The sequence below is a fragment of the Calypte anna genome, chromosome 28 (assembly GCF_003957555.1).
Source record: "Calypte anna isolate BGI_N300 chromosome 28, bCalAnn1_v1.p, whole genome shotgun sequence".
NCBI lineage: Eukaryota > Metazoa > Chordata > Aves > Apodiformes > Trochilidae > Calypte > Calypte anna.
In genome coordinates this window covers 1,963,149-1,987,728 of record NC_044273.1, presented here as the reverse complement: position 1 = coordinate 1,987,728, position 24,580 = coordinate 1,963,149, and the positions used below count along the sequence as shown (strand labels likewise).

At 47.5% G+C, this 24,580-nt stretch overlaps 1 protein-coding gene across 1 annotated transcript in view; it reads right to left on the bottom strand.

Annotated features, from left to right (window-relative positions):
- Positions 1-24,580, bottom strand: part of LOC103528243 (fibrillin-2) — a 146,921-nt gene that overhangs the window by 73,801 nt on the left and 48,540 nt on the right. The window contains 1 exon segment of the mRNA XM_030466655.1: positions 1,851-1,946. Within this exon segment, the coding sequence (XP_030322515.1) occupies positions 1,851-1,946 (96 nt within the window).

Here is a 24,580-nt window from a genome sequence, read left to right as displayed (position 1 = left end):
AGACACAGTCCTGGAGCTGGGCTTTAAGGTTTTAGGGGAAGAACTCAAATACTCTTAGAATGGTTTGGGTTGGAAGAAACCTTAAATCTCATCCAGTCCCATGCTCAGGGACACCTTCCATCAGCCCAGGCTGCTCCAAGCCCCATCCAACCTGGGGCCTTCAACAGTGCCAGGGATGGGGCAGCCACAGCTTCTCTGGGCAACCAGGGGCTCAGCACCGTCACACCAAAGGATTTCTTCCTAATGTCCAACCTCAGTCTCCCCCTTGTGATTCAAAGCCATCACCTCCTGTAACCTCACCAGGTTGAGCCTTCAAAAGAGAAAGGTTGTGGTCATGCCACCTTTCCATACCTAAAGCAATGCATGGGGAGGGGTTTAGAAGAAGACAAAAAGAGTACAGCCAAGGAGATTGGCTCAGTGCAATCTTGTGCCCAGAGGTTTTTAAAAAGTTTTCCTGTCTCTGCATCCAAGACTTGTGAGGCTTCAACCACAGCAGAGGGCACCAGGTTCAGGAGATGCTTCTGCAACCCAGGGACCACTGCACAGCTCTGCTGAGTTCTGTCTTTCTGCTGGCTGCTGTTCCAGCAGGGATGACTGATGCCTGGGCTACTGGAACCCAACTGTTATTTCTATCTCACCCTCTAAATCCTATGGCCAAGAATCCCCAATTTGGCAAAAAAACTCCAACATTAAAGGCAAGAACAATCCAACCATTGGCCATGGAGTTAAATAGAATTAGCCCAATTTTGGGAAAACTAGAGGCTAGAAAAGCAGAATCTTTCCAGGGTGCTTTGATCTTAATCCTTGGGAGTTTGCAGATTGGCTTTGTGTTTTGGTTTCATTTCTGCTTTGTGCCACTGAGACCCTTGCCAAAAATCATATCAGAGCAGCGTCAGGAGCTGCCCATCTCAGCCAAAAGGAAAGGGAGAAATTTCATCTCTCAGCCAAAACCTCAGTCACACCCACACTGCCCAACTGGAAACTGATCCAGCCACTCAGCACACACTGGCTGGATGAAATACAGCAAAGCCACATGTCACCAAGAGCCATATTCTTAAACTGTGGTTCTTAATGGAGCTGATTTGATTCCTACTCCGTGAGCAGCTGGCATCAAACCATGTGAGGTTTACAATAAACCAGAGATGGCTTGGTTTTCCCTTTGAAAAAGCTCTACTAAAGTAAGGTTCTCTCACAAAAAACTTGAAGTTCTGGTCATAATTTTCAATATTTTTTCAAAGAAATATGTCACTAAACCATAAAAACAATTTTGCAGGGGTTGGAATATTGACTTCTGGGTCTCCAGATCCAATTACTGGTTGTCAGCATTGGTGATATCATCAGGTTTAATTTTGGCTGGTACATGGTACTGACCTTCTCCACCCAAGAGAGCACAGAGGATGGGGTTAACATCCAGTGAATTAATCAAGCTGCTGCAGGAGCTTTTCTATATAGATGGGCACTCAAAACAAGCTGTTTTCTGGGGCTGGCTGGGATGGAGTTACTTTGCCTCATCGTGGTGCTATGGTTGGGGTTTGTGGATAACAGCCCAGGGGCTGGGCAGGGCTTGCACAGCATCAGGGCTTGCCCTCCACCCCCATCCAGCAATCTGGGGCTGAGCAAGAGGTTGGGAGGGGGGAGCAGCCTGAGATTTTATGGTTCCATGATTATCTCAATCCATGAGTCTCTTTGAGCAGAACTTCTCATAATATTGAGTAATATACTAATTGTTGCCTTAATACAATAATATATTGCCTTAATATAATAATATTTGCCTTAATACACAAATGTAAACATCCAAGCCCTGATCCAGTGCTCTGGCAGGGAAAGGCTGAGGAAAAGCAGTTCCTTACCTCTCTCACACTGGGGACCAGTGAACCCATAGACACAAGCACAGCGGTTCGGTCCGATGCATCGGCCTCCGTTCTGGCAGCCGTTTTCACAGACAGCTGTTTAGAAACAGAAAGAGAAATTACTGAGGTTGGACATCAGGAAGAAATTCCATGCTCTGAGGGTGCTGAGCCCCTGGCCCAGGTTGCCCAGAGAAGCTGTGGCTGCCCCATCCCTGGCAGTGTTGAAGGCCCCAGGTTGGATGGGGCTTGGAGCACCCTGGGCTGTGGGAGGTGTCCCTGAACATGGCAGGGGTGGCACTGGGTGAGCTTTAAGGCCCCTCCACACCCAAACCAAACGATGGTTCTATGAACATGGCCCCAGAACTGCCAGCTCCAGGGTCCATCTCCACTGAACCTGGAAGTGCAGGAATGGAAATTCCAGGGAATTGTTCAGCTCAGGCTTGGAGCTGCTGTCACCTCCAGCAAGGCCCCACGAATAAGCACAGAAACACCTCAAGGAAGAGGTTTCCCACCATTTTTATATAAAACCAGCTAACTTCCACCCTGTGCTACCTGAGAACATCAGGTATATTGCCTGCAGGAACCTTCCTGCCTTTGACCTCCACGTCCCCTGGCATGGCTGTGTTAAAAAAAAAACAAAAAAACCTTTGGACATTGAGGAAGAAATTCTTTGGTGTGAGGGTGCTGAGCCCCTGGCCCAGGCTTCCCAGAGAAGCTGTGGCTGCCCCATCCCTGGCAGTGTTGAAAGCCCCAGGTTGGATGGAGCTTGGAGCAGCCTGGGCTGGTGGGAGGTGTCCCTGAGCATGGGGTTGGGATTGGATGAGCTTTAAGGTCCCTTCCAACTCAAACCATTCCATGATTCTTTGAGTTCTGCTCTTAGCAAAACCACAGAGTGAGATGTGTGCTGCTGGCAGGACTTGGAATATCACCTCCTTTGTGTTACCCATCAGGAATCTCCTCCAGGCAGTGAATATGCAGAGAGAAGCCTGATTTTATGGTGGGGTTTTTTTTCTGAAGAATTGCTTCCTGTTTATGAATGAAGCCATTTCTAAAAAGGTTATAAACTTTCATTCCACTAGAGAGGATTTCCTACACTCTGGGATCTCAGTTCATTCAGGTCAGCCTTGGGATTTAAATGTCAAGGTCAAGATGAACTGATACAAATGAGAAACTGCATAAAGGCAAATGTTTAAGTTAGGACAAAAGTGAGATGGGAGGAGGAGGAGCTCAGTCAAGCATTTAACCCCATGAGCCCAAAGCAAAGGAGAACCAGTGTGATCAGCACACAAGTATTCATTCTAGAATTCTAGAATTCATTAACTTCAATGAAAACCATCTGCCCTCAACTGAAAACTTGCAGCCAATAATCTAGAACTGTAAAAAGGTCAGATTTGGATTAGATATAAAGAAGAAATTCTTTGGTGTGAGGGTGCTGAGCCCCTGGCCCAGGTTGCCCCCAGAAGCTGTGGCTGCCCCATCCCTGGCAGTGTTGAAGGTTGGATGGGGCTTGGAGCACCCTGGGCTGGTGGGAGGTGTCCCTGATCATGGTTGGGGTGGCACTGGATGATTTTTACAGTCCCTTCCAACCCAAATCAGTCTGGGATTCTCTGCAATCCAAAGCAGGTTGCTGATCAGGTCCTGAGCTGAGGATGTAGGAACTGAAGAGGATGTAGGAACACTTCTGAGCATGGGATCATGACCAACCCCACTGACCTCTTAAAACCTCCACACCTCCAACAAGAGGAGAGCTGCTACAAAACTCCCCAAGGTTCTTATCCAGACCTTCACTCTCCAAGTGCCAAGAAGACAAACTCCTGAGAGGTGAGGTCCATGCTGTCCTGTACAATTTCCCAGCCTGAGCCTCACTGATCCAGTGCCAAGCTCTGAGCTGCAGAGGGGCCAGGAACTGCTGTGACCCCCCCACCACCATCTCAAAGCCAAAGAGGCTGAGATTTGCTCTGCTGGGACACTGCCAATGGGTCTCCCCATTGTTCCCCACCCTGCCAGTGATGTCTTGCCAATATCTGAAGGGTTATGAAAACTCTACTGAGTATATTATAGGTGGAGCTGGTAGCAGCACATAATTAAGGTTGCCTAGCACGTTCCATTATAAGCCCCAGTTTGCTGTTCCTTATAATTTTCCCAAACTTTAGCTGTACAGAATGAAACTTTCCATATGGTTTGTCTGCCTTTAGTTGAACTTTTTGGAAAGTTTCAGGAAAAAAATTAATCTGTCGTAGCTGAGGATAAATGTAGAGGAAATAGGAGTTTGCCCATCTTTTCAAACCTTCTCATAGACTTCACTGAGAATTTCAGTGATTTTCACATGGATACAGGGATTTGAAATCTGCCTGGGAAGTTCATAGAATCATAGAATCATAGAATCCTAGGGGTTAGAAGGGACCTCGAAAGATCATCTAGTCCAACCCCCCCTGCCAGAGCAGGGCCACCTAGAGAACCTCGCATAGGAACGTGTCCAGGTGGGTTTTGAATGTCTCCAGTGAAGGAGACTCCACGACCCCCCTGGGCAGCCTGTTCCAGGGCTCTGTCACCCTTACAGGAAAAAAATTTTTTTGAATATTCAACTTGAACCTCCTGTGCTCCAATTTACACCCATTACCCCTTGTCCTATCACTGGTCACCACTGAGAAGAGCCTAACTCCATCTCCCTGACACTCACCCCTTACATATTTGAACACATTGATGAGGTCACCCCTCAGTCTCCTTTTCTCCAAACTAAAGAGACCCAGCTCCCTCAGCCTTTCCTCATAAGGGAGATGTTCCACTCTCTTAATCATCTTAGTAGCTCTGTGCTGGACTCTTTCAAGCACTTCCCTGTCCTTCTTGAACTGAGGGGCCCAGAACTGGACACAATACTCCAGGTGCGGCCTCACCAATGCAGAATAGAGGGGGAGGAGAACCTCTCTTGACCTACTAACCACCCCCTTTCTAATGCACCCCAGGATGCCATTGGCCTTCTTGGCCACAAGGGCACATTGCTGGCTCATGGTCATCCTCTTGTCAACCAGGACCCCCAGGTCTCTTTCACCTACACTGCTCTCCAGCAGGTCAGCCCCCAACCTATACTGGGACATCGTGTTGTTCTTCCCCAAATGCAAAACTCTACACTTCCCCTTGTTGAATTTCATCATGTTTCTCCCTGCCCAACTCTCCAGCCTGTCCAAGTCTCTCTGAATGGCAGCACAGCCCTCTGGTGTGTCAGCCACTCCTCCCAGCTTAGTGTCATCAGCAAACTTGCTGAGGGTACATTCTATACCCTCATCCAAGTCGTTGATGAAGATATTGAACAACACCGGTCCCAGCACTGACCCCTGAGGGACTCCACTGGTCACACACCTCCAACCAGATTCTGCCCCATTGACTACAACTCTCTGACTCCTTCCTTTCAACCAGTTCCTGATCCAAAGTTCTACTGGAGGAGAGATTCTATCAGAACTGTTGTGCACAGTCACTTAGCAGACACTTCTTAAAGATGGCACCTAAGGGGTTTGGTTGTTAATTCTACAGTCTGTGTGAGGAATGATTTAAAACTGCCAAATATCTTCTGTGGGAAAAAATAAATTTCTCTCTGTTGAATTTATTGGTGTTTTGACAAAACAGAAAACCAAGTCATAAAACATCATCAGATTACTGTCAATGACTGTATTGAGGTTTCTCCACAGAATGTCAGCAATGCAAAATAAACAGAACTAAAAAAGTGAGCTCCTCCCAATGTAACCAGGCATCATTTGTAATAAAAAAATCTGGGGGTTGGTTGGGATTTTTCAAAGTTTTTCTGCTTCTGATACCTGAAAGGAGGTTGGAGCCAGGGGGGGGTTGGGCTCTTTCGCCAGATGACTTTCAACAAGACAAGAGGGCAGGGTCTCAAGTTGTGCCAGGGGAGGTTTAGGTTGGAGATGAGAAAGAATTTCTTTCTGGAGAGGGTGATCAGGCATTGGAATGGGCTGCCCAGGGAAGTAGTGGATTCTCCGTGTCTGGAGAGATTTCCAAAGAGCCTGGATGTGGCACTGAGTGCCATGGGCTGGGAACTGCAGCAGGAGTGGATCAAGGGTTGGACTTGATGATCTCTGAGGTCCCTTCCAACCCAGCCCATTCTATGGTTCTATAAGATTTCACCTGAGCTAAAATGAAGGCTTCCCACAAAACAGCCACACCCTGAAACCATCCAAAACTAGAAAAATTTTATCTAGAAAGTTATTCCCCACCCCCAAGGAGAGCAGGCTGGGATTCCAACGAAGAGGAGACTGTATTGCTGGCATCAAAGAGCCCTTTGGGGTCAGCAAGGTGACCTCTCCAACCCTTTCCCTTGCCCCTCAGCATCCCGTGGGTGCAGCAGGGGCTGCAGGAACTCACGTTGTCCACAGTATGTCCCAGTGTAGCCCTTCTGGCAGAGGCAGGACTCCTCGTTGCAGCTCCCACCATTCATGCATCTCACATTGCAGGTTTGGACTGTGGAGAAGAGCAGGGAAATATTACCCAGCAAGGCAAGAGACTGGTGAGCACCTCACATCATCCATGTTCAACCTCTCAGGTGATGTCCTTAAAGCTCCTCTGCAGCCTCAGGGTGAATTCAGGTGTCCAGATCCTTCCCATGACAAGGAGAGGCTGCTCTTGTCTCATCATAGGGTGTGGGCCCATGGGGTGCTTAAAGGCTTCCACTTTCCTGAGGTATAATTAACCCAGAGCTGCTTGCAAAATTAAATACCATGGCCTGGTCTATATTCCTGGTTTCTATTCCCTAGGGATCAGACATTTCCGTTGCTCCTGGACATGAGGGGCAGTGTGAAACTGGGAGCAACTGAGACATCATCTTTCAAGGCTCTCTCACTCAGGGCAAAGGAGCATCATTCTCTCATGGCAGTTCTGAGAGTAATATAAATAAAGCTCAGTCCACAGAAGGCAAAGGCACACATAATTTTATTCAATTAAAGGGTCTATCTCAATAAATAAACATCTGCAGCATTGTTCTTTCCAGAGGACATGCTGCCATAGATCAAGGAACTGAGGGTAAGGGCCCATCCCCTGGTATTTCCCTTTCTTTGGTGACTCTCTGATTTAAACAGCTTCTTTAGGATATATCAAATATATTCATACCCTTTTTATTCTTCTTTTAGATTATTGTTCCATTTTCAACACTTGCTTTGTACATTCTGGGCTGTCTATTCTTTAAAATGCCTTTCTATCAAAAGCCCTATGAGATGTTTGAGGGGACATAATTCCTTTGGTAGAGGAAAAACAACTTTTAAGATATTTCTCCTCCTTTTGTAGAAGGAAAAGGCCACGTTACTGTGTGGCCTCACTGGTGAGATTCAGTGAACACAAGCAGGGTTTTTTAAGGAATCTGAAGAAGAAGCTGTGGATCATCTATTCTGCTGTTAGACTGAACTTTCACACTAGATTCTGACAGTCTGTGACTAATGAACTGTAGGAAAACAATAGCAATAAATAAGAGTTGGGAAGTTTTATACTGAAGACACAAAGCCAGTCTGAGCTTTAACTGTTTCATCACTATCCAGGGGCTAAGGGATGTGGTATGGAAGCAGATGAGCCCCAAAGGGTTTACTGCTAAGCACCAAGTTACAAACACAGGTCAAGCAGCTTTCCTTCCTTCCTGAAGCACCTGGAATCATCCATTCCTCCTTTGCCTGATGTGACAACTCACACTGCAAGTGATGGCAAGTTCTGTAAAAAAATGGTTTTAGGCATTTACACAACAATTCATGTCTGGAGGGAGAGGAAGGGCCCTGACTTGGCAGTCTGAAGGTGGTGCTGGCAAGGGGATGCTCTGCTGGGGCTGGGGTCTCCTCTGGATTCTTCTTCTAGGATCTTCTCAGACCCAAGCAGGGGAGATCTGGTGCCAGTGCAAGTGAAATGTCTGTCCCAAAGGCAGGAGGACTCTCCAAGTGGCCAAAAGAGATAATTCGAGGGTTAACACCTTGTTCATAGGAAGCCTGAAAGGAAGGAGGAGTGGAAGGAGAAGTCTCCCATCCTGGAGTTCAAAAGGCTCAGCACACGTGCTGTACATTTAATCCATGCATTGCTGGGGTGGTTTGAATTAGTCAGGATGTCTACAACTCTTCCTATTGCTCTACAGCCAGAGATCAGGCCAAATTTAGATGAAAGCTTCATCATTAAGGCAACTAAGCTTGAGGCTTCAAAGCATTGCCCAGATTGTCAGACATGAGACCAGTGGCTCTGGGAAAAGGCAGTTTCCAGCACATGCTCACCCTACACCCCTTGCTGCAATTAATCAGCCCTGGGAAAGCAATTCCACAGAGCAAATCTGGGAGGGCTGCCCAGAGGCAGAGGTAGTTAGGAAGTGTCTGTCAGAGCTGTCCATCTATCAGAGCTCTTCCCCACCCAGCATCCTGAGCCCTGCCTTCAGTGCAGGCAGCAAGGGGAAAGGTTAATGAAGCCAAGAAGTGTTGAGAAGGCAAGGCCTGGACATAAGATGAGCCCTGATGCTCATCCAGAAACTTCCCAACTAATTGGGCAAACCTTTTTAACTGAACCTGCACAGAGCCTGAGGTCCCATCACCACCTGACTTGGCTCTTTTAGAACCCCCTGCAGGTTTGGGGTGCAGAACATCATCTTTCAGCCAAGACCTTAGAGGCCTCTTACTTCTTGTCAGGAGTTTCTAAGGTACCAGAGTCCAAAGTTCCAGGGAAAACAGAACGACAGCTCACCCTGGCTACATTTTCCCAAGGTTGGATTGGATGAGTTCTACAATTTATTTTAAAGGATCTGTGGCTGCAGCTGCTCTGCTCAGCCATTAGCAGCAGAGTTTGCAGGCAGGTTTCCTGTCAGCTTACAGCCTCCTCCTATCTAAACAGCCACTTGCAAATTACTCCTAAAAACCATCTTTACTCCCCAAAGCAGGAACCCAAGCATTTTGTTATGACAGCAAAAGGCAGAGTGGCTTTTATTGCCTCTGGAATGCACAATTTGTCTGCTTTACCTCCCTGAAGCACTCATGATAAATGCATCTCCAAACATCCCCACAATCAATGCCAGATTTGATGAAGCCCCTGCAGAGGAACCCACCCACCCACCCCCCACCCTTCCAGCCAGCCCTTGCTGAAATCCACCCCAGGCTCAGGGGAATGCCATCTCTGTGCCCAAATGTATACACTGCTCACAGCATTCCTTGAATTCCTCCCTGATTGCTAACATATGGACCCTCAGCTCCAGAAACTTGTCTCTCTCTTCCTCTCAGCAGAGCTGGGGAGCATGGTGCAGAGAGGGGCTGGGATGCTGGGGAGCTCTGCAGGGTTGCAGCATGACAACGTGGCACTTAGGAAGCAGATTCTGGCAATTTCCTTCTTGCAGTCACACCCTGAATGTGGTTTTGAGGTCTTGGGGTGGGGGATCAGATGCCTGGGAGTCATTTTATTAACAATAGCTACGGATGGGCAATAATGGAAAAGAAATAACTGGGTTGTCTTTAGCAATGGCCATCTGAGACCTTAAAAGACTCCATAAAAGCCCATTAATTGCTGCATTTTACACAGGGCACTAGCAAAACCAGCCCTGTTAAAACAACACCCTGCCACAAGTCTGTTTCTTAGCTCACAAGATTATGTTTTGGTGTTTTTGAGGGGTATGGCCATGCACTGGTGGATGGCTGATAGAGCCAGGTGCAAATGGTCACCCAGTACCATTGGGGTTGGAAATAGATAATCTTTAAGGTCCTTCCTTTAAGGACTGTCCACATCTGGAGCTCTAGAGTGGAGCTCAGCCCCTGATCACACCCTGCTACTCACTTTAGAAACCACTGAAGCCCCTTTGGGCAGAGCTGTTGGCTGGGTGGGTCCCTGTTTACAGGAACATGGGTGGAAGGGTTTGGGAATGTCTCCATCCAGGCTTCCCACTGATCCTCCCAGGCTGGATATGGCTTTGGCCAAGTCCTCAGAGCCCCCACAGCTCTGGTTACCTGTCCCAGAACTTTACCACCCTCCAGCTTAAGAAAATTTTTCTCAGGCCTGAAGATCCCAAGCTTGAGCATCCCAAGTGGCAACTCATGGCCATGGATCTCTGACCATACAGAGAGGGGGCTGTCTCCATTGCCTTGTAGCTGCACTTCCAGTATTTCCAGGATGGGATTAGATCCCTCCCTTGACTTTTCTTAGGGAAAATCAGGCCAGCTCTCTCTTTGTCACCACTCAGGACACATGCTCCAGTCACAGCCCCCTTGTAGCCCACTGCTGACCCATCTGCAGTTTCCCCACATCCCTCCTGAGCTGGCAGCCTAAACCCAGTCTTGTTAACCCCAAGAGAGGGGATCAAACCTTCCTTTTACTTTTTCACCATATCCCCTTCATCAATCCCAGGGCTTTACTCAAAACCCCAGTGACTATTGGCTCATAGCCAGCCTGGTGTCCACCAGAACTCCAGGGTTTTTTTCCAGCAATATAACCCAGTGGAAAAAGGGGCACAGAGGAGCAATAATTCCCTTTCAGAAGGTTCACAACACCACGAGCTACCAAGATCTAGACTCAAGCAGGGGTGTTTTCTGTAGAGAGCCATGTGCTGCAGGGCAGTGGAGTGGCTGCAAGAAGGATCTTGTCTTGACTACATCCTGAAGGGATTACCAGAGGGATAAGGGAATTGTTCTCTGGATCTGTGACTGTAACATTGCTGAGTTCTCCACAGTTATTTTTTCAGAAGCCTCAGCCACCCAGGCCTCTTCCCAGAGCTTTTCAGATTTATGTCCTGTGGGTTTGAGATGGGAGAACAAAGCAGAAGTGGCAATGCAGTTCCTGCATTCCCAACTCTGCCAGTGCAGAACTTCCCTGTGTCCCTGCAGTTTGTTAAAAAAAATAAAAATATGCTGGGAAATTCTCCCTGACATCCAAATCACAGCCAAAGAAAATCTGAATAATTTTTCCATTGGACAAAACAGTGACAGACTTAATTCCACTTCAAAGAACAGCAAGGGGTGGATGGACCCTTCCTGGCAGCAGAGTCACTATTTGCTGCTCTAAGATGTGGTTTCTGAACTGCATCCTATAGAAGTGCTCCTACCAAAGCAGCAGAAGTAGCAAGGAGGTTCCTTGCCAGTCCTTTCCAAGGGCAGTGAGGACCTTAAGGAAAAGCACCACAAGAAATCAAAGGTTTCATGACTCCTGCCCAGTTCAGATGAGAACCTGGCTTCCAAAACACAAAATGTTTCAGAGATTTCCTTTCATTGGGATTGGGAAATTTTTAAGAGAGCACAAAACTACTCTGTAGGGAGAAGGATCACCAGCAATGTTCTCTTACCTCCAGCTGAGCCACAGTTGGGAGAAAGCTGTCCATTGGAGCACGTACACATGTTTGGCCGTGAACAAAACCCATCACCACAAGAATTCCTGCAAATTGCTGGAGGAAGAGAAGGACACAGCCATTAGCACAACATCTTAGGCTGAGAACTTGCTCACAGTTGTGCTTTCAGCTGCAGAAAGGGTGTGGATTCATCTCTTTGAAGAATAACAACCTGGGGAGAAACCTGGGGCACCTCTTGAGGACTCTAACATGGAGAGTGCAACAGTGGGAAGGAGCCACTTGTTCACAGGGAATTCCTGGAGCCACCTTCCCTCTGCCACAGGCTGTGGCTGGTCCTGCTACCTCTGCTTTTTCAGCAGCAGAGGATGGGGAAGGCACATTTCACTACTTTTGCCTGCTCAAAATGTTTCTCAGCAGAGACAAGGGATGTTCACACTGAGCCAGGTGATTCTTCTCCTTTAAGTTTTGTGCCTCCATGAAGCAATTTGCAGTCCACGGCCTGACATTGAGGAAACTGGTATCTGCTGGTGAATGGGAAGCTGAGCCTGGCTCAGGCAGAGATGCAGCAGAAGGATGCTTTCATCCCAGTCCCCATCCTTTCTTGCCCAGGACCCCTGCTAATCTCTTCCTCTTCCTGTGCCACGGGAGCTAAGAGCATAGCTGGCAGTACTGCCCCACCTGTGTAAGCACAGATTTTATGAGAGCCCCAGGAAAGTATCTCATCTCTGTGTGGTTTATAAATACAATTACAACTCAGAGTCCCCTGAGGACCTCCAGCCCAGATGGCATTTTTTACAGTGATGAGAAAACTCAGCAGACAGCCCCAAATGTCGCTCACCCCGCGTGCCACGGAGCAGCTCTTGGGCTGGGAGCTTCTTAACCCTTTGCTGCAGTCAACTCACCCTTTGTCTCCTTGCTGGGGCACCACGGGATGGTGAGGAGACTTTTGTGAGTTTGCCTTCCCAGTGGGGAAAGGAGAGGACCCAGAATTCTGTGTTTTGCCATCCCCCAGAGTGAAGTCGGAGGCGTTTAACTCTGGAGTCATCAGAGCCCTCTGCAGCCCCTCTGAGTGGGCAAAATGCCATCCTCTGGCACTGCTTCTCACTCAGCTGAGCTCATCACTCCTTCTACAATAGACACCATTCCCTTTGAGAGGGAAATACTTGCAGTTTTGGGCTCAGTTTTGTACATCTGAGATCCCAGGCAGCTCTGGATTAGGCAACACAAGTTGTTTCTCTCTAAGATGGTTGAATTTTAGACTCAAGAGGGTTTTTTTCCTGCTAGGGAAACCTATTGTTTTCCCCAACTTGAAACCTCTTACTGACAATTATTATTAGAAAGTTTTGGAGAAGGATATTCACACAGAATTCCAAGTGTGTTGTAACTCAGATTTATTCAGAAAGCTGAACTACAAGGACCCCATAGTGCTGTCTGCTATTTTGTAGGGCCAGCTGCTGGTTCCTACCTCCAGGACCCCACATTTACTGTGCCTCAGTGTGGAGAATGATCAAATGCAGGTCCAATTAGCCCCTGTTGTTTCCAATGAGACATTTATTTACTCCTGAGCTGTCACTTCCTATGGAAGCATCCTCCAAAGGGCAGACTCCTTCATCTCCCTAGAGCCTTTAACTTAGAGAAACACAAACCATCAGCCCCTTCATGGATTTGATAGGTGTGTATCAGCACTGGAGAGCACAATAATGCTCTCCTCCAACTAGGAAAGCTACCTGCCAAACCAGAGGGGTGATTTCACTACATCAGCATCCTGCTTTGGACAGTCACTCAAATTAAAATGCAGATTCCTGCTTGGAGCTGCTGTTTCACACCATCCCATTTGCAATGGCAGCATTTAGCTGCTGGTTTAGCTGCTAACTATATTATTTCACCTAAACAAGCAGTTCTAAAATAACTTTCTCAGGAGTGACTTTTAGCTTTCCTTTTGGGGGTTATCTCCCAAAGCAAGCACATCAGCTGCCAAGCAGCAAAGAGCAGGGTGGCCAAGTGGTCAGCTGTGCACTAAATGGGACCCACTCCAACTGCTTGCAGAGATGAGAGCTCCCACCAATTGCTGCTCCTGTCCCTGGGGACTCTGAAATGTTCTCTGAGATCCACATTGCTCCCCAGTTTGTTTCCTTGGTGCCCTTAAGAGGAGGATGGATACTCACGGACAATGCACTGGTTCCCTCCAGGCAGCGTTTTCCAGCCAGGGCAGCAGTAGGAATGGAACCTCGAGCCACAGACATTTGGTCTGAAAATGAAAAACAATTTTTTTTTCCCCTCTGTTTCTATGCATTGGATAAATTCATCGTGTCCCAGCACTGCAGGAGAGCAGTTGAGTAACCTCTTGTCTGTCAAGCTTCAATCCCCCACCATGAATTTGAAGGAGTTGTGTTTAATTCCCACCAAAAAGGAGTCACCATGCATTAATTTAATAACTGACTGCTGGCCTCCTTGTGCAGCTTGTTTTGAGTAAGGAACATGTTGTGCCACACATCCATACATGAACTAAAAGTCTTCTGAAGGAAAATTCTGAAAAGAAAAGAGAAAATCACAAACCTGGGTGATCTTCATACTCTGGCAAGTGTGGACTCATGAGAATGCAACCCCTGAGGCAGAGGTGCTGGGGCTCTGACACAGCATCAGACAGGGGTGATGATCAGTAAAGAACTAAGTTGAGACCTGTAAAGAACTTGGACCTTGCCTGGACCCTGGGCAGCAACTCTCCAGCTTCTTCTTGGAGGTTTGCTGAGGGATCACATCTTTCAGAAACCATGAGAATTTGAACTAAAATCACCAGTAAAAGAATGTACACTTTGAAGGGTTGCTGGTGGGTAACAATTCCCATTTTTAAAACTTAATGCTTTCTTTTGGGGTCTGAGTCTCTTCAGTTTCTACTTACAGCCACTGGATATTGTTACAGCTTTGCTTGCTGGAATCAAGAACAATTTGGTGCTGTCTCAGCTTCCCTCCATCCCTGTAAACCAACACCCCAACCATGTAGGACCATGGATGTTTCTGCCACCCTCCCAGGTCACACAGTGCTGACTGCAGAACTCATCTTGTTTCTCCTTCCTCAGATCCCAAGGTCTCTATTGCAGGAAGTTTGCCAGGTGTCTCCTTTCCTGAACTCGCCTTTGTTTCTGCCTCCAAATTGTCCCTGAGGGGTGGGGATTTTTTAAGGCTTTCCTCCCTGTGGTTGCTGTTCTCAGGTTGCTGCAGCAAGCCAGGAGTGGGAGGGTGCTGGGGTGGCTGAGCACCTTTGGCACAACAGCAGCACTTGTAGGGTTCATCTACCAGATCTCAGGCTGGGTTTTGGTTCAAGTCAGCAGGTTCTTTTTCTGGCTGGGAGATGGTAGAAGATGCCAGAACACCCTGAATCAGTTGTCCAGGCACACACAAGTCTTCCACCTTCAGCATGATGAGAAGAGATGCATGGGATGCAGAAGAGATTCCCAGGATGCACAGGATGCACACACAAGAGATGCAGAGGATGCACACAGAAGAGATGCATGGGATGCACACAGAAGAGATGCCCAGGATGCACACAGAAGAGATGCATGGGATGCACACAGAAGAGATGCAGAGGATGCACACAGGAGATGCAGCAGCCATGGAGCACCCATGGCACATACAGAAAAGACACAGCAAAGATGCAGCAGAGACACAAAGGACACGTGGCAGAGGCAGCAGAACCACAGTGTTTGTGCAGAACACTTCTAGAGGCACAGCTGCCAGAAAACAGGGGCACAGCAGAAGTGCAGCACACGTGCAGCAGGGGCGCAGCAGAAGTGCAGCAGGCAGGCTGCAGGAACACCTCTCCAAGTGGAAATGGAGGAATGCTCACTCATGGAAAAAAAAAAAGGAACTGGGCAGTGTTTGCATTAATGACAAAACCACAGAGCTTGGCTGAGAGCAGGGAACCTTCTCCTGAGCAGTGATGTTACCATCTTGGCTTCTACTCTTCCTGGTGACCAGAAGCTCCCTGAGCAGCACAGCCCATGTGGAATGACTTAGTGTGCACTGCAGGATGCTGCTCTGCTTCCCACTTCTGATTTTCCCAGGGCACACAATGACCTTCCAGAGAAGCTGTGGCAAATGTTTTCCCAGAAGCTCTGATTTTACCCAGCTCTACATGGAGCCTCCTTCACCAGCCCTTCAAGCACGGAGTCAAGGGCTCTGCTAAAACAACTTGTTATGGTTAGAGGCAGAGAGAAAAATCTCTATTTTGACTTCAAAAGCACCTCCATTTCCCAAAAGCCTGGGCATCTGCTGCTTCCCTTGTTCTTTGAAGTTAAAAGGAGGCCATGAACACAGAGCTGTTTCTGCTGGGATGGATCAAAATTTCTGCAGATGGAGGAACACCTTGGGTTGCAGCTCCTGGTTGGGTTAGGTTGGATAAAATACAAAGCTAACCAGAACTGCCACTGCTACTCAGCTGCACATCTCCAGTCAGAAGCAGACAGATGTCTGTGGCTGGCATTAACTCAGGAGATAAGTTGATTCTGAGCTGTCAGAGATCCTGTGAAGCCCAAGTTTCAGCCAGGCTTCCCAGCATGCAGGATGGCTGGCTGGCAGATCTTTTTTTCACCCAGATCTCTCCATGCATAGTGTTAAGCAGCCCAGAGAACTCAGCTAGGCACCAACTCTTACAGTTTGACTTCCACCTGAATCTCTCTGGGGTCCCTCCTTTCCTACCTATGGGACCATAGAATACTTCCAGTTGGAAGGGACCTTAAGTTCATCCAGGACAGGGCACCTTGCAGCATGGACACTCTTCTGGGCAGGGCAATGTCTTCAGAGAATTCCAGACTGGTTTGGGTGGGAAGAAACCTTAAAGCTCACCCAGTGCCTCCCCCGCCATGAGGAGGCTCAGGGGAGACCTCATCACTCTCTACAACTCCCTGAAGGAGGTTGGAGCCAGGGGGGGGTCAGGCTCTGCTCCCAAGTAGCTACCAGTAAGACAAGAGGCCATGGACTTAAGCTCTGCCAGGGAAGGTTTAGGTTGGATATTAGGAAAAAAATTCTTTACAGAGAGGGTGTGATCAGGCATTGGAATGGGCTGCCCAGGGAGGGGGTGGATTCTTCATCCCTGGAGGTTTTTAAAGAGCCTGGATGTGGCACTCAGTGCCATGGGCTGGGAACCACGGGGGGAGTGGATCAAGGGTTGGACTTGATGATCTCAGAGGTCCCTTCCAACCTGGATGATTCTGTGAACCCCAGACTGGTTTGGGTGGGAAGGGACTTTAAAGCTCACCCAGTGCCACCCCTGCCATGTTCAGGGACACCTCCCACCAGCACAGGCTGCTCCAAGCCCCATCCAACCTGGGGCCTTCAACATTGCCAGGGATGGGGCAGCCACAGCTTCTCTGGGCAGCCCGGGACAGGGGCTCAGCACCCTCACAGCACAGAATTTCTTCCTAATATCCAACTTAAATTTCCTCTCTTCCAGCTTAAAACCATCGCCCCTTGTCCTGTCACACACGTGGATGTGAACAGCTCTGCAGGGCAAGTGCCTTTAGGACCCTGGTGATCTCCATGCCTTGGCCTCAGGTTACTTCAAGCCATGCTGAAGATTCAAGAATATTATATAGCCATTTTATCAGGCAAAAGACAAGAGGTTTTTTGTCAAAATCAGTGAAGGAAGAGACATCTGGTATCAATCCCATAGTCTAAGCCAGGAGAGGGGGGAAGTTGAAAGAAACTGATAATGAAGAGGGTATTTTTAACTCTGGTGCCACATAGCACCTCCTTCCAGCCAAGGATTTCATCAGCTTTGTGCAGGGATCCTGGGACAGATCCTGGGTGCCCTGGTACAAAGGAGACTAAGCTACATGATCACAATTGTTCCTCCAAAACTGAACCTTTATAAGCATATGCTAAAAATTAGCAGTGTTTCAAAACAAAACATGGGGGAGAATCCATTTTGAATGGGTTGAAATTAATGGTGTCACAGAAATGACTTAGAGGGAGAATGAAATTAAATGCCAAAGCAAGAACTCAATAAGGAGAATGCTGTTGTGCAAGAAAAAAAAAAATTAATAACAAGCTCAGCAAAGCTGTGACAAAAATTACTTCTTAAAAAATCATAGCAGTTCTCTGTGGCCTGGGAAATGCAAGCTGGAAACCCATGTTCTCATCAGCAAGAAGCTGTGGATGAAAGGCAGGTCATTCAGCTGCTAAATAGAAAACAGCAACCAGAAGTTGGAATGGGAAGGTCAAAGTTTGAGGGAAAAATCATTTCTGTTCAATAAACTTCCCTGCAACACTTTTACTGGCAATCAAAATCCACAAAGATCTCAGAACTATCAAGAAGCTTCCTAACAATCAGTCCTAAATTAAACATCAGGAAGGGTTGGGGTTTTTTTTTAGCACTGTCAGCCTGGCCTCCTTGCTAGCCAGAAGCAAGGAGATCTTATCCAGACATGACAGAGCTCTGAGAGACAGAGATGCTGCTGAGCTGGTGCTAACTCCTGGCTGGCTTCTCCTTTGGGTGTGAGGGTGCTGGAGATAAGAGCTGACATCTTTCTGCCAGTTCTTTCCAGCAATACTTGCTGGCACAGGACCCTGGTGCTGGTCCACCCCCTGGTTCAGCTGATACAAAACCAGAGCTGGCAAATCCCAGGCAAATCTTCCCCCTCCTCACCTTCTGTGCAGCCTGGGAAAAGGCTGGAAGAGCTCAGCTGCTCAGAACTGTTTTAATGCAAGTGAATATGGCCAGAAGAGAGATGCTAAGAAAAGGCAAAGGAAAAAGCAGTGCTGGCTGTAGCAGCTCCTTTGTCCACTTTAAATAAACAATAGGATTAGAGAGATAAGCAAGGACAAAGTAAGCCTGAATTTCAATTGATGGCTCCACATGCTGCCTGGTGGCAGTGGCTCCATCTGAGAATTGGGAGACACCAAGGGGAAAAAAAAAACAACAAAAACCAGTGGAGCAGAGCAAAGCTTTGGCTGCATGATGTGCAAACACATGGCTGCTAGCAAGAGAAGCCTCTTCCCAACTCCACCATGGAGTCTGAGCCATGAGCAAGGACTGGGAGCCAGTCCATACCACAGGACTGCCCACAGGCTGGGGGTGACACAACACAAGCAGTATCTGGCTGTTGCTGCACAGCCTGTTCCTTTTAGCAGCCTGGGAAAGCCAGCCTGGAGCAGTGAATTGTTGCCTACTAGCTGAGAAAAGGACTTGGTCCTGCCAATTCTTGTCAGATGCCTGCTGTGACCCCAGCAGAATTGTGCTTATTGTTAAAGGTAGGAGAGGGCAGACAGCTCAGCATGTGAAGTCCAGGCTGAGAACATTTTGCAGACTCAGCTGTTGGCCAAAAACAAAGTCAAGGCACCCTGAGCTTCCTGCTCACCCACAGCCATGTCCTCAACCCACACCCAGGGGTTTGCCCACTCCTCCAGCCATGGGAGAAAGAAGGGCTGGCTGGAATGAACTCTCCAAACCTCCTTCAGGAGGCTCTGCACAGCTGATCTGTGGAAGGACCAATTCTCCTGCCACCCAGGGACACCCACAGCTAATGAAGCCTTGGCTACACAGAATGTCTGCTTTTCAGACAGCAGGAACTGCAGCCCAGGGTTTGTCTGATCAATCAGTGCACCTCACTTCTTACTGCCCTTCAGAAGTTGTATTTCCATTCCTCAAATTACTGGAAGACAGAAGTGAATGAAACTTGGGGGCTTGTCAAGACTGGGGTAATTTTCAGAGATGCTCTGGTCTACCTAGGGATTGCTCCCTAGATGCTCACGTGTTCTCCTTCTCACTGGCCTCATCCAGAGGGATTCAATATTTTAATTCAAGAAGAATTTGCTCTAGTTGATTACTTTGGGCCAATTTCCTGCTCTTCTCAACAAGCAGAGACCTACTGAGATTCCCTGAGCCAGGAGCTTGGGACTGTTCTGCTGGGGTGCCTGCCCCAGGGCTCAGCAAATCTTGTCTCCAGCTTTGATGCTTTCTTTCTATATGTTTGGAAAAATCTGTCCTGAGCATGGGGATCCTTTTCCTTATTGATCACAATTGTTGTTTATTTCCCTTCTTGATACAACCTAAAGCTTCTTCCTGCTGGGTTAAAACAGGTTCTTAGTACTGTGACTGCCTCCTGAGCACAACTTGCCAAGATATCATAGAATCACAGAATCATAGAATTGGCTGGGTTGGAAGGGACCTCAGAGATCATCAAGTCCAACCCTTGATCCACTCCTGCTGCAGTTCCCAGCCCATGGCACTCAGTGCCACATCCAGGCTCTTTGGAAAGATCTCCAGACATGGAGAATCCACTACTTCCCTGGGCAGCCCATTCCAATGCCTGATCACCCTCTCCAGAAAGAAATTCTTTCTCATCTCCAACCTAAACCTCCCCTGGCACAACTTGAGACCCTGCCCTCTTGTCTTGCTGAGAGTTGCCTGGGAAAAGAGCCCAACCCCCCCCTGGCTCCAACCTCCTTTCAGGGAGTTGGAGAGAGTGATGAGGTCTCCCCTGAGCCTCCTCTTCTCCAGCCTCAACACCCCCAGCTCCCTCAGCCTCTCCTCATAGGATCTGTGCTCAAGTCCCTTCACCAGCCCAGTTGCCTCCTTTGGACCTGCTCCAGGACCTCAATCTCCTTCCTAAACTGAGGGGTCCAGAACTGGACACAGGACTCGAGGTATTTTCCCTAGTGAAGGGGAAAAGGATCCTGAGCTAAGAGGGTCTGGACAGGCTCAGGTGCACTGAGGTTCTCTGGACCAGTTTGAGTCTCTGGGTAAGGGCAGAGATGCCAACACTTGCCACCTCTTTTCTGCTGGTCTTCTCTGCTCTCTTGATGAGAACAAGTCAAGGTTACAGAGCAGGCGTGCTCAGAAATTCACACTGCTAAAAGAACTGTGTTAATAAAAGCATGCCTTGTGCTTTTACCAGGGCCCAGATGTAAGTCAGGCAAGTGACGAAGCACAAATTCCTTTTTTCTCCAAGTGTTTCAAACAAAACACTCAATGAAAACCACCCTCCTGCCCTCTCAAAGCACAGCTCTGCAGGCGAGTAGTAGGGCTGGAGTCCAGGATCTTCTGAAAGGCCAAGCAGCAACTTTCCCACCAGCACATGGGATCTACACCCAACCAGAGGAGGAGGAGGAGAATCACCACCATCCAACCACAATCCTCATGAGAAGAAACTTCATCTGTGCTCCTGGTCCTCAAAAGAGGTGGGACAGAGTTTTCATAGAAAAAATCCACACCACAGGCAGCCCACCACACCCTGGGGGAGATTAGAAGCATGGCCAGAAGGAATCCATCAAAGTTGCCCAATCTTAGAATTTTTTTCTTCTGTTCTTCTCTCTTTGTAATACTTGGGTATCTCTTCTGGTCTGCCAACATATCCAGTTTGGGGTGCAGCAATTCTGACCCCTCAGGTACCTTGCAGTTACTGTCCCTGTCCCCTATTCTCAGGTTTTTCTGTCTTCAAGTTTCAGCTAAGAAATATCTAAGGGAAAACCAAACCAACAGATTTCACCAATTCTTCCTGCTATTCTCATTCAGATTTAGGAATGGCCATCAGCCCAAATACTGCTCTAGATTTCCCCAAATCTCTCCAGTTCACCTTTGCTGTAAATTCCCCATCCCAGTGGCAGTTCAGTGAATTCCAGGTTAGTGAGGATTTCTGCTTTGATACTCAAAACAGAGAGCTACCCCATACCTCCAAAAAAGCCATTTTGGGGATAAGACATGGAAAATTTTGGATAATTTGGCCCCCCTGCAGCCTATTCTCTTATCATGATATCTTTCTGTGATTCTCTGATTCAGGAAACTCATGATAAGAGTCAAAATTGATGAATTTGTGCAAGTATCAGCACTACATTCTCTAGCCCTCCATGACTCAATCGTGAGGCTTTTCCAGGAAAGACAACCCTACCTCTCCACCCCAGCTGGAAGTTTTCCCTATAATTCAATATTCCTTTTGGGTTTGATCTCAGCCTGACTCTTTGCTGGGCCCCAGGGCTCATCTCTCACAATAACTGGGGACACCACTGCAGGCAGCAGTCGCCCTTGGCCGCAGTGGGGATCACCAAGGGGACAATAATTACTGCCAAATGGGACAGTGGTTTTTTTGGTCTTGGTTCTCCCCACCCAGAGGCATTTGGGATTGTGTCATGGTGTGAGAACAGACTGGAAACAATGCTGACTTTTGGATCCTTGGCCTAAAGGGAAGCATTTTTGTGTCGGGTTTGGTTCCCCAGGTCCCTCCAATGTGCTGCAAATATTTATTTCAGGGATTTATCAGTTTTACAAGCCTAGGGCTGAGCTGTCTGGATGTTTACTGCTAACTGCCTGAGGTCTCTATGTGTTCATGCAATGCACCCAGTTTGATAAGGAATTTGCAAACAAGAAGAGAAGGCAGCTGTGCCCTCCCAAACAAACCTGGGGTTAATGTAAGAACATCAGCTCAGCCCTGCAAAGGAGCTGCTTAACCTCTCCCTCCTGAAACATCATCTTCATCCTCTGCAAAGCAGCCCAGCATCTGCTGAGCTCTTAGGAAGGAGCTCAAGCCCCAGTGATTTCAATTATTTTTGCTTCCAAATATTCAGTTTTCAAGGTGCAGAGATGCTGACTCAGTAACCCAGCTCCCTCCTGAGCAAACCCTGGCAGGGGGACTGAGCACAGGGCTGCTCTTTGCTGGTCCCAACTAAGTGGTTGGGACTCAGAAGACCTTGGTGGAAGGTGCTCAAAGCAAGCTGAGCTTTTCAAACACCTGAATTTTCAGCTGGGGCTCTCCTTAAGGAAACTGGGATGCCTGGGAAGAGGTGGAAAAGTGCATCACTACTGGCTCCTCAGAACCCAGAAGGGGCTCTAGACAACATTGCTTTAAGTCAATGAAGACTGATTTTTCTCTTGGTTATTTTAGTTAACAGAAAGGAAGCCTTCATTTAAGCCTTAGATCTTTTTTTTCCCTAAAGAATGGGTAAAGAGAGCCTTGACACAGAATTGAGCACTTTAATTAACCAGGAAAACCCATTAAAATATATTATATTAAAATATATTCCTTTTAACTGAGCACTTCTGTAGCTTCAAGCAAAGCTACTCAGGTGTTTACTGTTGGGTTTTATACTATTAGAAAATAAGGAGACATTAACTTACTTTTCCCAGATGCTTATTCCATTCCTACTTCTAATACATATCAAACTGTCCTTGAAATTAATTTGAAACATCATTAAATGGGACTTTTTAATGTTCACTGCTATGTCTCTTGTCTCTGTGCCCAGGGCTGAATGGAAATTCCATCATTTAGAGCTGAGGACACCTTTGAACCAGGACATCTCCCACACTTTGGGAAGGTTACAAACCTCTGTGTCTCAGCCACCCTCTCCTTTTCCTGCTGAGATGCAGCTACCAGGGAGGTGATGGAGCAAGAGGGATCCCCCAACCAAGGGATGTCCCATCAGAGACCTCTGGATCCCCAGCACAAAACTGCAACCCTGGCTCAAAAATCCTCCCTCAAAAATCCACAGATGTAGCAGGAAGAGCCTTTCTTGCTCCTGAGGCTCAACGAGCTGCTGGCCTCTCCATTGCCTCATACCAGAGTGAGCTTCTCTCTGTGGGTGTGTGTCCCACCTTTATTGGCCCCCTGGTAATAGGGGCCTGCCCTAACCAGGCACAGGTGGACTCACACCCACTCTTTGGCAACTCAAGGCACCTGGTTTCATAGAATCATAGAATCATAGAATTAGCCGGGTTGGAAGGGACCTCAGAGATCATCTAGTCCAACCCTTGACCCACCGGAGCAGTTGCTAGACCATGGCACTGAGTGCCACATCCAGTCTTTTTTTAAATGTCTCCAGGGACGGAGAATCTCCCACCTCACCAGGCAGTCCATTCCATAGCCTGATCACCCTCTTCGTGAAGAAATTCTTTCTAATATCTAACCTAAACCTCCCCTGGCACAACTTAAGACTGTGTCCTCTTGTCTTGTTGAAGGTCATCTGTGAAAAGAGTCCAGTTCCCACCTCGCTACAGCCTCCTTTCAGGTAGTTGTAGACAGCAATGAGGTCTCCCCTGAGCCTCCTCTTCTTCAGGCTGAACAGCCCCAGCTCTCTCAGCCTCTCCTCATAGGGCCTGTGCTCGAGTCCCTTCACCAGCCTGGTTGCCCTCCTTTGGACCTGCTCCAGGACCTCTACATCCTTCTTAAACTGAGGGGCCCAGAACTGGACACAGTACTCGACGTTTATCTTGTTTCTCTACACACAGAGGTCTCCCAGGATCCCACCTGACACACATCTACAGAGAAAGCCCACCCAGGGTCACCTGGCTGCCACCAAGGTCACCAAATGACATCAAAACAAATCAACAACAAAGTGCTGCCCAAGTTTAGGTGACCCAAGCCAGGCAAAGGGGTGACATTTGAGTTTTAGCTGAAAATTATGAAAGAAAAGTAAAACAAATGTTTTTTTTTAAGATGTAGGATTATTATTATTATTATTTAGTTTCATAAAAGGGATAAAGCAATGCACAGAAAACCTTACAAAGACTGTAGAAGTTTTAGATTTCAGCTGCTTAGTTCAACCCCAAGAATGTTCATATTATTATAGATAAAAAATAAAAATAAAGCCTTTTCTTTCACACCTTGATCAAAATACTATTTCCCCCCCTTCATTCAGATCTTTACACATTTTGTATGAGTGATGGTGGGGAAAATCTTTAAAAAAACAATTATAAATTTAATCATAAATCCTATATATCAGCAAGGAACCACATAGAAGACTTTCCTTTTAAAACACTAAAAAAGCAACTGGTTTCCAGGAACTGCTTAACACTTCCATTTGGAAAGCAGCATTACCAACTTCATCTTTCCCCCCCTCTCTAATTCAGAAATAAATCAAAAATTCAAATCCAGTTCCTAAAACTTCCAAAACAAACCCAAATAACCCAAAGTTATGACAGATAACTGCTGCCATGCCAACACTTGCCTTCAGGTGTTCTGCCAATAACAAGAGAAACCAACCTGGGCCAGATGTCCAAGATCAATTATTTCACAATATAAATCAAGACACAAGGAAAATTTAGGAACAAAAGTCTTAAGTCAGAAGTTTCCAGTTACTGCCTTGATTTTCTTCCTTTTGTTGTCTGCAGTATTTCACCTCTGATGTGGAGTTTGGGGACCTGGAAGCAGCTGAGATGTTGCTCAAGAGGTGACTGGGTAACAGTGACAGAAGCTCCAGCTGCAAATTTACTGAAATCATGGAAACTCACCCTAAATTTGGTTTCAGCAAGTCTTGGAGCACCAAGACTTATGTCCTGCCCAAGGGAGGAATCTGGTGGGGGAAGGCAAAAAGGCTTTGCTAGGGCTTGACCATCCACACTTCCAGGTTCTTCCTCATCATTCCCAAGTGGAGATGCCCCAAAGCTGCCTCCTTGAAGATGGGGAGTCCTCTGGGCACCCATGAACAAGCATTTCACTCATTTCTAGTATGGAAATGA